Source organism: Elephas maximus, chromosome 7 (genome assembly GCF_024166365.1).
Source record: "Elephas maximus indicus isolate mEleMax1 chromosome 7, mEleMax1 primary haplotype, whole genome shotgun sequence".
NCBI lineage: Eukaryota > Metazoa > Chordata > Mammalia > Proboscidea > Elephantidae > Elephas > Elephas maximus.
This window is the reverse complement of record NC_064825.1, coordinates 52,981,587-52,993,768: the sequence shown is the minus strand read 5'-3', so window position 1 is coordinate 52,993,768 and position 12,182 is coordinate 52,981,587. Positions and strand designations below refer to the sequence as shown.

The following is a 12,182-nucleotide window of genomic DNA, read 5'->3' as shown; positions in this document are numbered from 1 at the left end:
GAAGCAAGGAGAGAGACCAAGAAAAAGTTACAGAGGAAAAAACTGGGAATCCAACAGAGAAGCTGAGAGAGAGGTGAATGCAGTGGGGAGCATAGAAAAGAGCAGGGCCCAGAAGAGACAAGGACCGGTGGAGGAGGAAAAACAGCAGATCCCAAAGAATAGTACTGAAATCCAAGTGCAGGTACAAATGGAGGGTCAGATAATTGGAAGGTTCCCCTGTGGATAGCTGGGCCCAGCAGAGATCTGTCTTACTTATGCATTCCAGAAGGGCCTAATACTGCCCTAAGTCTGGCCAGGAGGCCTCGCATACGGAACCCTGTCCACCTCTCGCTGCAGCTGTGGCCATGGGGCACGGGAACTGCCTCAGCCTCAGCTTCCTCGGCTCCAGCCTGGGCCTTCTGTTCCTGCTCCTGCTCCTGCCAGGTATGAAGCTCAGTCCACCAGCCCTGGCCTCTCCTAGCATTGCTGTCCTCCCCAAATGTCTCCCCACATAGTCTCTTCAGTGCCTGTGCTGGGAACAAACTATATGGGGAGCATGGAGGAGGGGTGCTGAAGAGGGTAAGAGGAGACTTGCTTGGCTTGGGTGGGAGCAGTGAGGGGGGCTTCCAGAGATAGGGCTGAAAGGTCAGAGGGGCCAGATCATGAAGGGCCTTGAATGCCAGGCTCAGAGTTTGGGCTTTATCCTGGAGGTTTTAAGCAGCTTACTAGACTGGTCAGATTTGCATTTTTAAAGGCTTGATCTATCAGAGGAATCACTGGGTAGTGCAAACATTAATGCATTTGTCTACTAACCCAAAAGTTGGCAGTTCAAATCCACCCAGACACTCCTCGGAGAAAAGACCTGATGATCTACTTCTGAAAAATCAGCCACTGAAAACCCTATGGAGCACAGTTCTACTCTGACACACATGGAGTGTTGTGTCACCAAAGGCTAGGAAAGAGGGTGTTTTCAAAAGGAGGGAGCTGCCCACAGTATCAAGCTTTGAAGAAACCAACTGAAGTGTGCCAATGAAAGGGAAACAGGTTTGAGAGACTGAAGGGGCAGGGCAGGGGGTTCAGAATGCTGGGATGAAAGTTTGGACTCTCATGGTATATTTGGGTCCCTGTAGCATTCGTGACAGAGTCCCTGGGTGGTGCAAACAGTTAACGTGCTCAGCTGCAAACCGAAAGGTTGGAGGTTTGAGTCCACCCAGAGGCACCTCAGAAGAAAGGCTTGGTAATCTACTTCCGAAGAATCAGCCATTAAAAACCCTATGGAGTACAGTTCTACTCTGACACACATTAGGTCATCATGAGTCCAAATCAGACTCAACGACAACTGGTTAGCATTTGTGGCAAGGCAGACAGAAAAATTCAGGTCCTTGGAAGGGGCAAGGTGGGTTAGAAACCTCCAGACAGCCAAGTTCCAAGAGATTTTCAGATGGGATGGGAGATGGAACCAACTTACCCCATTCATGCCTGGAGGCAGGCCAGGAAGGGACTAGAGCCACGGCAAGGGGGACGGGGGCCAGACATCAGGAGAACAGTGGAGCAGGGGACAGGGACCCAGCCTCGTGGGGGTGGAGGGTGTGAGAAAGGCCTTTGGACTCAGGCCTGGGGCAGACAGTCCTTCTTACTGGTTCCCCAGGGTGCTCAGGAGCTGAGGGCAGGCTGGCTCACAAGCTGTTTCGTGACCTGTTTGCCAACTACACAAGTGCCCTGCGACCTGTGGCAGACACAGACCAGACTTTGAATGTGACCCTGGAGGTGACATTGTCCCAGATCATTGACATGGTTCGTTGTGGTGGTGTGCCTCTATCGGTGTCAAGGAGTAAGGGGGTGAGAGACTGGAATTGTTCTCCAAACAATTCCAGAAACCTTAATATTAACAATAATAACAGCTACTAATTGTTGGGTGCTTGCAGTGTGCCCACTTTGCACACTTGGGATTGCCCTGAATCCCTGCTAGGCAGGGATCATCACCCCATGTTATTGAGGAGGAAACTGAGGCCTGAAGAAGACACACATCAAGGTCACACAGCAAGGTCAGGCCTGGGTGGGAACCTGAGTATGGGCAAGTCAGGCTTGTGGGTGCTGACCAGAGCTCTGGAGGTGAGTGCTTGCATATACAAATGTCCACATCGATGCCCCACCCTGCAACCCTCTAGGATGAGCGCAATCAGGTGCTGACCCTGTACCTGTGGATCCGACAGGAGTGGACAGACACCTACCTGCGATGGAACCCGGATGCCTATGGTGGCCTGGATGTCATCCACATCCCCAGCAGCCTTGTGTGGCGGCCAGACATTGTGCTCTATAACAAGTACTGCTCACCTGGGCCCCTCCCCTCTCCAATCTCTCCCTACAGCTGCCCTTGCCTCTGGGCATGTCAACCCAAACCAGTTGTAGTGCTGCGCTGGAAGCTGTCCACATCATCAGACACCTTCCAACCTGCCGGGGGCTCACAGCCCCCCTCCCCCATGGCACTTTAGACTGTCCCAGGCCAACCCAGGGTGAATGTCCCCTGGGCACAAAGGGCCAGTTCTGTGTCTTGAGGAGAGAGGCCTGGGACATGGGTGCCTCTTTATGGCACACTCCACCTTTTGCAGGCCAACTCTGAGTCTCTCTGACCTCCTTTTAGGGGCCTACCTAGGGATCTGTTTCCTCTAGGGCTTAACCGCTCTAGAATTTTCCTCCATGGAGCCTAGCCTAAGTGGGCTCTGTGTCTGCCAGCCAACACTTGGCTCTGCACATTTTCTCCTAGGCACCTCCACGAGCTTTGCAGATGTACCCCAAGGGTATTCACTCTGCAGCCCTGCACCACCTCTGGGTTTTGTAGAAGCCTTTTTACTCTGCGCTGGGCCAGATCTGTGCCCCTTCTGGGCCCTGGCTCTATTTCTCCTGGGTCCATCTAGTCCTCAAAAGCACGGAGAGCCTCTTTTTGCCGCACTCCACCCGTCGTGGGGCCCTGGTGTCGCAGTGGTTAAGAGCTCAGCTGCTAACCAAAATGTTGGGAGGTTGAATCCATCAGCCGCTGCTTGGAAACCCTACGGAGAATTCTACTGTGACCTATAGGGTCGCTAGGAGTCAGAATAGGCTCGACCGCAGTGGGTTTGGTTTTGTTTTGTTTTTCTACCTCTGTGCTGCCTGGGGCCTACTTTCTGGCCTTAGAGCTTTGTGACCCCTCCACTGCCCTGGGCCGTCTCAGTGATCCCTCACCCGCCTGTCCGCAGGGCTGACGCGCAACCGCCGGTGTCTGCCAGCACCAACGTGGTTCTAAGGCACGACGGGTCAGTGCGCTGGGACGCGCCGGCCATCACGCGCAGCTCCTGCCGGGTGGATGTGTCGGCCTTCCCATTCGACGCGCAGCGCTGCGGCCTGACGTTCGGCTCGTGGACTCACGGCGGGCACCAGCTGGACGTGCGGCCGCGCGGCGCCACCGCCAGCCTGGCCGACTTCGTGGACAACGTGGAGTGGCGCGTGCTGGGCATGCCGGCACAGCGGCGCGTGCTCACCTACGGCTGCTGCTCGGAGCCCTACCCGGACGTGACCTTCACGCTTCTGCTGCGCCGCCGCGCCGCTGCCTACGTGTGCAACTTGCTGCTGCCCTGCGTGCTCATCTCCCTACTCGCCCCACTCGCCTTCCACCTACCCGCCGACTCCGGGGAGAAGGTGTCTCTCGGCGTCACCGTGCTGCTGGCGCTCACCGTCTTCCAGCTGCTGCTGGCCGAGAGCATGCCGCCGGCAGAGAGCGTACCGCTAATCGGTGAGCGGGCGAGGGCGTGGGGTACGCACCTCCGGGGAGAGCTGCTTTTCCCAGGATCCCCACCCAACCCTGGCTGAATCTCGTGGGGCTCCACCAGTGCGCGGCCAGGGAGCGTAGAGCTCAGGCGGAGCAAGGAAGGAGGGAGACAGCCCGGGTCAGCAAAGTGGCCGCTGCTGGGGGTGTGAGGGGGGTGCGTCCTGGGAGCATGCCCTCATTTCGAAATTGAGGGGAAAGGAGTAGGAACATTCTTTGCCGGCAGGGGTGGGAAGAAGTAGTGAGTCTTTTCTCAAGGGAGGAAGGATCGTAATAATAGATACAATGTATTGTGTGATCACTGTGCACAACTCTCCTAAGCACTTGGCATTTATTAATTCAGGTAAGCATCACCACAAACCTAGGAGATGGGTTCTATTGTTATCTCTGTCGTATAGAAAGGATCAGGAAGTTGCAAAGTCATGCCGGTACTATTGGAGAACGGGACTTCCATGGGTTGGATAGTGTGAGTGCAGCCTCCAGCAGCAAGCGGGACAGTTGGGGAGCAGATAGCTTCTGATAACTGACTTGTAGGAATGAGGAATGGGGAGATTGTGGCCCTAACCTCCTTCCTGCTTCCATCATTGGGCAATGAGGGTCCTGAGAACTTCATGGGTAGGCTTGTTTCTGTTTGTGCCTTGGAGGTTGGGAAGCTTAGGCCCTCTAAGTTCTTGTGGGCGCTGGCTCCATCTTTTTCCTGCAGGGAAGTACTATATGGCCACTATGACCATGGTCACATTCTCCACGGCGCTCACCATCCTCATCATGAATCTGCATTACTGTGGCTCCAGTGCCCACCCAGTGCCAGCTTGGGCTCGGACTCTCCTGCTGGGACACCTGGCACGAGGCCTGTGTGTGCAGGAACGGGGGGAGCCCTGTGGGCAATTCAGGCCACCTGAGTCACCCCCCAGCCCCCAACCTCCTGAAGAAGGGGCTGCCCCCCTAGCAGGCCCTTGTCATGAGCTTCAGTGTCTGTGCCACCAGGAAGCCCTACTGCACCATGTAGCCACCATTGCCAACACCTTTCACAGCTACCGGGCTGCCCAGCGCCGCCATGAGGACTGGAAACGCCTGGCCCGTGTGATGGACCGCTTCTTCCTGGGCATCTTCTTCTCCATGGCCCTGGTCATGAGCCTGCTGGTACTGGTGAAAGCCCTCTGAGGGTCCACAGCTGGGACCCAGGGATCTGCTGCAGCCACGGTACCTCCATAAAGGGATGGCAAAGGCCGTGGTGGGTGTTGGCCCTCAGATCTTCCAGCTTTCCCCACTGTGCTTAAAAGCCTGAGACACCCCTTCTTTAAAATTAGCACTAGCGACTTCACAAACCACAAGGGGACACTTGTTGGCTGCATCCCCTAACCTCTGAGATATGTTCAGAGCTCTTTCACTCCCCTGACTCCTAAAGAAGTGGGACGAGATCAAAGTACACTGTTGGAGGGACAGAATTGAACTTCCATGCCGGGTGTTGGAGCTTTTAGTGGGGAGAGTGCAGGTTATTAGATAAGAAACAGAGCTGCTGCATTTGCAGCTGCTGTTGCAGGGACCTGGTCTTGCCTATCCCTGCCTGGGGGCTCAGGGAAGGTGACAGGTTCATGGTCTAGTTTTCAGACCAAGAGACCCTACAGGGATTTCGCACCAAAGCCTCAAGTCATAATAAAGTAAGTGCGTTCCTAGCATCTCCTCAACATCCTGTCTTATCCTTGGGGCCCTGGTGGTGGCAGTTGGGGATCTGGGTTTGGCTCTCTAGAGACAAGAGCCTCAGGACTCATGGATCAGAGGAGTTAGATCTGCTGACAAGAAAGTGACTGGGATTTGACTAAGACCTGGCAGAGGGCCATCTCTCCTGTGTGTGACCCTTTGGAGTTAGGTACAGTCCACTCCATTCCCACACAGTGACATTCTGAGAGCTCCGGGACCAGCCATTCACAAAGTATTTGTCCCTTTCTGATTTTCATTCATTTCCTGGCACCTCCTCTGTAAAGCCCTGGACTCTGATGGATCAGACACAGGCTGTAGCCCTCAGAAAGCTCACAGACAGACATGGGAGACAGACATGGACACATGGTATAGGGAAGTAACCAAGGGCCTCTGGGAGCACAGAGGCAGGGCCTCTAACCCAGGGGGTGGGAGAGGTCATAAAAGGTTTCCTGGAAGAGTGAATAGGAGTTTGTTAGGTGGCATGTGAGGCATCTAAGTAACAGCAGCAAGTACCCTGACCAAGTGCTTTCCTCCCCAGTCATCCCCCAAAGTAATTGAAGTCTGTTCTACCTCCGTGTGACGTGCTGACAGTCCTGGAGTGCTCCTGCCTCCATCCAAAGCCTCACTCCTAGAGCCCTGGATAAGGCTGAGTCTCAACATTCTCTCCTTTTTCTCTACCAGCAAGCCTGGCAGTTACCAGAGAACGTCCCAGAGTTCCCTGCAGATGGGTTACGAGGGATCTTGGCTATGCTTAAAGCACACACATGGCCAACGTCCTCACGCTGGGCAGAGGCAGCAGGCAGGGTTGCTTAGTGTCTGCTGGATCAGAGGAGGCCTGGACTCTCTGGAAAGGCCCCCACCACAAGGAACCAGAGCAGCAGCAGAAGGGACCAGACTCCAGAAAGGGTATCCTGACCCAGGGCTGCAGGAAAAACAGAGGCAGAGAGAGAGAGAGAGAGATGAAGTGAGGTACGTGAAAAAAGATGAAGAAAGACAAACAGAGTGAGCTGGAGATTGATCCACAAAGTGTAATGGGAGACAGAGACAAAGTACAAGAATTTAGGGGGATGGTGGACAGAGATGAAGAGACCAGGGATCTGCTGTAGCCACAACACCTCCAGATGGATGGCAAAGGCTATGGTGGTTGTTGGCCCTCAGACCTTCCAGCTAGTCTCTCCCCACTGTGCCTAAAAGCACACCATCTCTTCAAGATCAGCACTACTGACTTCACAAACCACAAGGGAGCACCAGTCCACCTTCCAGAGGTCATTAAATCTAACTGTCTGCCTTCTATTCACACAAGTGAGGTACTACAGGGTGGGAAAGAACATGGGGTGGAGATCTGGGTGGGATCTAGTGATGCTGAGATTTGTTCCTCAGCCCAAATCTTGGTGTGAGAGGCGCTGAGCAGACAGGGGCAAAAATCCTAAACTTTTTCAGTGCCTGAAATTACACCGTCAGGATTCAAAGAAGAGGCCTGAGTTGGAGGCTGGAGACCTGGCTCTGCCCCTAACTGTGTCACCTTGGGCAAGTCACTTCTGTCTCTGAGCCTCATTTTACAATATGAGGGTTATACTCCCTGTTCTAGCAGATTATTGTGTGGTAAGGATAATATGAGATGGCGTCTAGGATAGGGTGGGAACCAGCCGTGTGTGGCGGTTCAGAGTTTGTTTTAGAGCCAGGGTGTCTGGGTTCTACCCCTTACTAGCTGTGTAATTTAGGGCTGGTTGTGCCACTTCTTTGTGTAGAACAAGGGTGATGATAGTGGTACCTACACCACTGGGTTGTGGTGAAGATTAATGATGTGATATGCCTGGCACTCACAGTGTTACTGTGTCATGGAGAATGGTGGGAACCAAGAAGAGGCTGGGGCTCCTTCCTGCCCACTGTTCACAGAGCCTGAGGGAGGAAGAAGAGATCCAAGGAGGGGGAGCCACAGTGGGCTTTGATGTCTTCCCTGGGAATGACCTGTTCCAGTAGAATCCTCCAGTAAAACCTGTTCCCGCCTAGAACAATGGGCAGAGCTCCTCACCTGGACCAGAACTGGCCCAGGTGAGCCCTGGCACAGCAGGTGTTCAAGGGAAGAGTCACAGCTGAAAGGGACCTGGGAATCATTTAGTCCAATTTGCTTATTATACAGATAGGGCTGGAGAGAGATGAAGCCCAGAGGAGCCGTTGGTCACAGAGAATTAGGGCAGAGACTAGACTAGAGCCCAGGTCTCTGGCACCCAAGGCTTGGCCTTGACCTCAGAAGGAGGGTCAGAGGGGATCCTTGAGTGCAGTAACAGACACAGTGGGTTCTGCAGCTAGAGAAGAAGCCACAAGGGAGGATTTTGTGGGGCCCAGCCCTTCCCCCTCTCACTTCAGTACAACTCAAATCTCTCTGGAGCCCGAGCAGTGGCCATCTCCTGTGAGGGAGGGGGCAGGCCCAGACTGGAGGGCAGATGTATTGGCTGCCTTCCACCACCACCCCCTACACACATATACATCCAAGTGAGGGGCCCAACCCCAGGGCAGCCTGTCCATTCACCCCCAGACTGAACCCAACAGGTGCCTGCATCCCTTACCTGAATTATCCAAACGGCAGGGCCCAGACTTACACTGCTTATCTAGAGGCAAGAAACAGCAAAGAATCAAAAGCTCAAGGGCTGTCGGGACAGAAGGGACCACAGAGGCCTGGCAGTCCAACCCTGACTGGCCTGGAGAAAACTGGTGCACTTTTCCCTATCTCTGCTCCCTTATGGTAGGACCTCACTTTGCTAGGTTTCACTTCACCTGGGAACAGCTGGGTCAGAAGGGGGCTGCCTGTCAAAGCCGAGGTCCACTCTGGGGCACTCCTCCTGCTGGCAGGGCCTGTGACTTTGCCTCCCTGTCACACCCACTTCTCCCTCTCCTGCCTCCTTCCAGCCAAGGAGGGGCTAGTTTGTGTTCTTTGTATGTTTTCTGCCATTAACCCATCCTTGCTCACGATGCTATCCAAAGTGAGAAGTGAAGCCACCCTAGACCTTCTCCCATCTTAGATGTGGTCCAAAGTTCTGGCCAAGAACCTGCTTCTATTGAAAACAGCCTCACAAGCCCCTGGACAGCGCTCAGCTGGGAACAGCAGCCCACAAGCCCATTCAGAGATTAAGCACCTCCGCCAGCCCGGATGGTTCCTCCTCCGACTAGGGCATCCAAGACTTGCCTCACCACAGCCTGGGCTGGAGCTTAGGGACACAGCACCGACTGCTGTCTCTCCTACCACCCCAGACACTCTACAGCTCATAATTCCACTCAGTCTAAGAAATGTACTCCTCTTGGAAACCACGGTTGGGGCTCTTACTCATTTCCGGCATCAGCAATCTGCATGTGGGGACTGGGACTAGAATTTAATTCCCTTTCAGCTTCCAGTTGGAGAAAAGCCAGACAGGTCTGGTTGCCCTCTCAAATGGCTAAGGACCCCTGCCTTGGTCAGGAAACCCTCTTAAGCCTCCCAAGAAGCAAAGGCCTTGGAGGTAGGAACTCACAGAATATAAAGAGAGAAGGTGTGCCATCAAGTGTGGCACAGCTTGGGGTGTGGGAATGTTAGCTTCCATACTTCCTGGGACAAGAAGCAAACTACCTAGGAATGTTACTTCCCCCGTTGGGCGGACAGGTGGAGGAACCGGTGGACATGACTGGGTCCTCCTCGGTATTTGTTTTTTTAATATTTATGCCTGTATCCCCTGAAAACGTGGGGGTAGGGGCTTGGGTTTGCCAAAGGCCCTTGTGGACCGGGGAAGCCCACCTTCCGCACATGCGCGGATCACGTGTGCCCGCCTCACCTTTGATGTACTCGCAGTTGTATGTACTGCGCTTGCCCAAGGCCCGTAGATAGATGCGGGCGGGGCCCTGGGCGGGTCTGCTGGCATTGACCACCTGGAAGGTCTCGAAGGGGGGGATCAGCACCTCCTCCTCCCCAGGGAAGAAGGAGTAACCCTTGATAGGGGCTCCGAGGCAGGTCCAGATGCCGAACAAGGTGTCCTGACCAAAATGCTGGGCCGCGGCATTCTGCAGGGACGCAGAGGCAAAGCCCCCCAGCCTTACAGTAGCCCCGGGCCCTGCTGGCCGGAAGCGCAGCCCAGACACCCCTCGGAACACCTGGCGGCACTGGCCCCTGCCCAGCAGCTGCAGGGCCTCGGTCAGCAGGAAATGCAGTGTCTTGAAGGAGAAGTGGCGGAGATAGTGGTCCCGTGAGCGGCCCGCCTCCCGCACAGCTGCATTGAACTCCTTGTGCAGGGGGCTGTTGGCTGTGTAGGCCAGGAGGGCCACCCCGTGCTCGTCGCGGAAGCCCGGGGTTGGCGGGGGCGGAAGGGTAGTGCTAAAGACCCACTCTGGCCCCCAGGCCTGGCGCTCCTGCCATTGGCTGCTTGCCAGTGCCCATCCATCGGCATACACTTTGTTGGCCTGGAACTCCGTGCGGTTGAGATCGGGAAGAGCGGCTGTCATGGCCACTGCACAGCCAGCATACTGGTCATCGAAGGAGGCCAAGGCCATGTCCAGGGGGGTTTCTTGAGAGAAAAGGTCTCGTCGTTTCATGGGGTGGTTCTGGGCCTGCAGGGAAGGGAGCATGGAGGACCAAGGAGATTGGACCCCTGAGAGAATGGGACCCTTACCATCCAGCTCTTCCCTTCACTGAGATGTGGCTTCTATTGCTGAGAAAGGTCCTAGGACCCCAAACACACCTGGAGGGGAAGGGGTTTAGATATTACTGGCTGCAAGCTCCCTAAGACCGAGGAAACTTTGGGCATTTTCTCTTCCCTCTATTCTTCTTTCCGGAGTTTGGAAAAATCCAACAGCTCAGCTCCCTGCTTGGATGGGGGTGGTAGAAGACGACCATACCTGAAGTGCTTCCATGAGGCCAAGGGACACAAGCAGCAGAGACATCATGGCAGGAGTCTGCATGTTGGAGGTGACCCTGGGCAAGTTACTGTCTCTCTTTGGGTCTCAGTTTCTTTATCTGGAAAATGGGGATGTTAATATGTTCAGTTTAATAAATATTAATTTGTGCCGCTCCCAGTGCTAGGCACAGAGAGTCAAAAGATAGAAATGGAGGCTCAGAAGAGAGGACCCTTCTTGATGAAAGGAACACGGGAGACTTCCTGGAGGAGGTGATGTGTGCACAGGGTCTTGCAGGATGAATAGGTAAATAAGCCTTCAATAAATGGAGGTGGGGAGAGAAGAGATTGGGGTTCGGGGTGAGAAAGGGGTTTTGGGGGTCAGGAATGGGAAAAGCAAAGGTATTGGAGGTAGAAACTCGTAGGATATTAAGAGAGAAGGTGTGCCATCTTGTGTGGCAAAGCTTGAGTGGTAGAAATGTTGGAAAGACTGACTGGGGCCAAGCATGAAGGGACCTAGCTGCCATGGTAAGGGGTCTTTTCTTCACCTGATGGGGGTCATGAGGCTGGAACAGGGGTTGATCCAGGGTGTAAGCTGGTGGGGCCATAGCTGGACTTCAGTGACAGGCTTAGAGCAGGGCCTGAAGTCCAGAGGTCTTCTGCTGTCCCAGCAGTCCTACTGTGGACTGAGCCTTCCAGGGCAGGGACAGATATAGACTCTGGGGGAGGAGGGGTGGGGGGAGAGGTGGGTGGGGAGAGTACAGAGAGTATGTACTTCCCCAAGGGAAATGAGAGGGAACCACAAGCCCCCTGTGAGTGGGCGTGTGGAGTGCCTGAAATGGCCCCAAGAAGAGGGCATCCAGCAGATGGGTCGGGATCGAAACAGATCGTTTCTAAGTAATTGCTTTTTTTCCTTCCTCCTGTTTATTTTATTACAAAGAAATGCATGCTTGTTTGTAAAAAAAAAAAAAATGAAGAAAAAAATGTGTATGGGTCACAAGTCCCTTTCTTTTTTGTCTCCCTCCTCATCTGCTTTCCCCATCCCTGTCTGTGGGGAAGAAGGGGTGACCAGTGATACAGTCCCCTGTACAAGGATCTTTTTCTATGCATTTACAAATAATATTTAATTATATATACACATACACATATATACAAACATGCATAGTTTTTCTGTATACAGTTTTTGTTTTTTATAATTTTTTTCAAAACAAAAAAGGGAACATGCTTACACATACATATTCTATAACTTTTCTAGGAAACAATATATCATGGACTTCCTTCCATGTCAGCACATACATATCTACCTTGGTCATAGTATAAGTTAAATTTTAATTTATTTAAGCATTTCCTTATTGATAGACACTTAGGTTTTTTCCTACTTTTTTGATATCACACATAATTCTGCTGTGAACATCCATGTATATAAATCCTGGTGTACTGGTGTATATATATATATATTTTTTTTTTTAATAATTTTTATTGTGCTTTAAGTGAAAGTTTACAAATCAAGTCAGTCTCTCACACAAAAACCCATATACAGCTTGCTACACACTCCCAATTACTCTCCCCCTAATGGTGTTTTTTTTTAATGGTGTATATATTTTTATAGGAAAGATTTCTAAAAGAAAAATGAGATTCAAAGACTATACATATTTTTTATTTTGATAGGCACTGTCAAATTTCCATCCATAAAAGTACCAGTTGGTCCTCCATCTTATACTGAATGAGAGTGCTCTTTTTTCCTCATTTTTGCCAATGCTGGATATTATTGACTTTTTTTTTTTTTTTCAATTTTCATATACCAAAAAAACCAAACCTGTTGCCATGGAGTCAATTCTGACTCATAGTGA

At 52.7% G+C, this 12,182-nt stretch overlaps 2 protein-coding genes across 3 annotated transcripts; one reads left to right on the top strand and one right to left on the bottom strand.

Annotated features, from left to right (window-relative positions):
- Positions 1 to 1,717: 1,717 nt before the first annotated feature.
- CHRNA10 (cholinergic receptor nicotinic alpha 10 subunit) lies at positions 1,718 to 6,759 on the top strand. 2 transcript variants are annotated; one of them, XM_049889991.1, is made up of 3 exons: positions 1,718 to 1,773; positions 2,148 to 2,302; positions 3,213 to 3,880. In XM_049889991.1, exons 1-3 carry the CDS (start codon positions 1,771 to 1,773, stop codon positions 3,820 to 3,822), a joined length of 768 nt encoding a protein of 255 aa, XP_049745948.1. In that variant the 5' UTR covers positions 1,718 to 1,770; the 3' UTR covers positions 3,823 to 3,880. The 2 variants fall into 2 exon arrangements, with proteins under 2 accessions (XP_049745948.1, XP_049745949.1); XM_049889992.1 differs by lacking the exons at positions 1,718 to 1,773; positions 2,148 to 2,302 and adding an exon at positions 4,482 to 6,759 and having other exon boundaries at positions 3,172 to 3,745.
- Positions 6,301 to 11,000, bottom strand: ART1 (ADP-ribosyltransferase 1). The gene is made up of 5 exons (XM_049889999.1): positions 10,881 to 11,000; positions 10,337 to 10,454; positions 9,280 to 10,048; positions 8,044 to 8,085; positions 6,301 to 6,398 (listed from the first exon to the last, which is right to left on the bottom strand). Exons 2-5 carry the CDS (start codon positions 10,397 to 10,399, stop codon positions 6,301 to 6,303), a joined length of 972 nt encoding a protein of 323 aa, XP_049745956.1. The 5' UTR covers positions 10,400 to 10,454; positions 10,881 to 11,000.
- Between the last annotated feature and the right edge of the window lie 1,182 nt (positions 11,001 to 12,182).

Excerpts from the sequence above, each read along its gene's own strand:
- CHRNA10 (XM_049889991.1), top strand. Across the intron at positions 2,303-3,212 it reads GACATTGTGCTCTATAACAA|GGCTGACGCGCAACCGCCGG; the intron begins GTACTGCTCACC and ends GCCTGTCCGCAG.
- ART1 (XM_049889999.1), bottom strand. The coding sequence starts at position 10,399 with ATGCAGACTCCTGCCATGATGTCTCTGCTGCTTGTGTCCCTTGGCCTC. Across the intron at positions 10,049-10,336 it reads GCCTCATGGAAGCACTTCAG|GCCCAGAACCACCCCATGAA; the intron begins GTATGGTCGTCT and ends CCTTCCCTGCAG. Across the intron at positions 8,086-9,279 it reads CAACTGCGAGTACATCAAAG|ATAAGCAGTGTAAGTCTGGG; the intron begins GTGAGGCGGGCA and ends TCTTGCCTCTAG.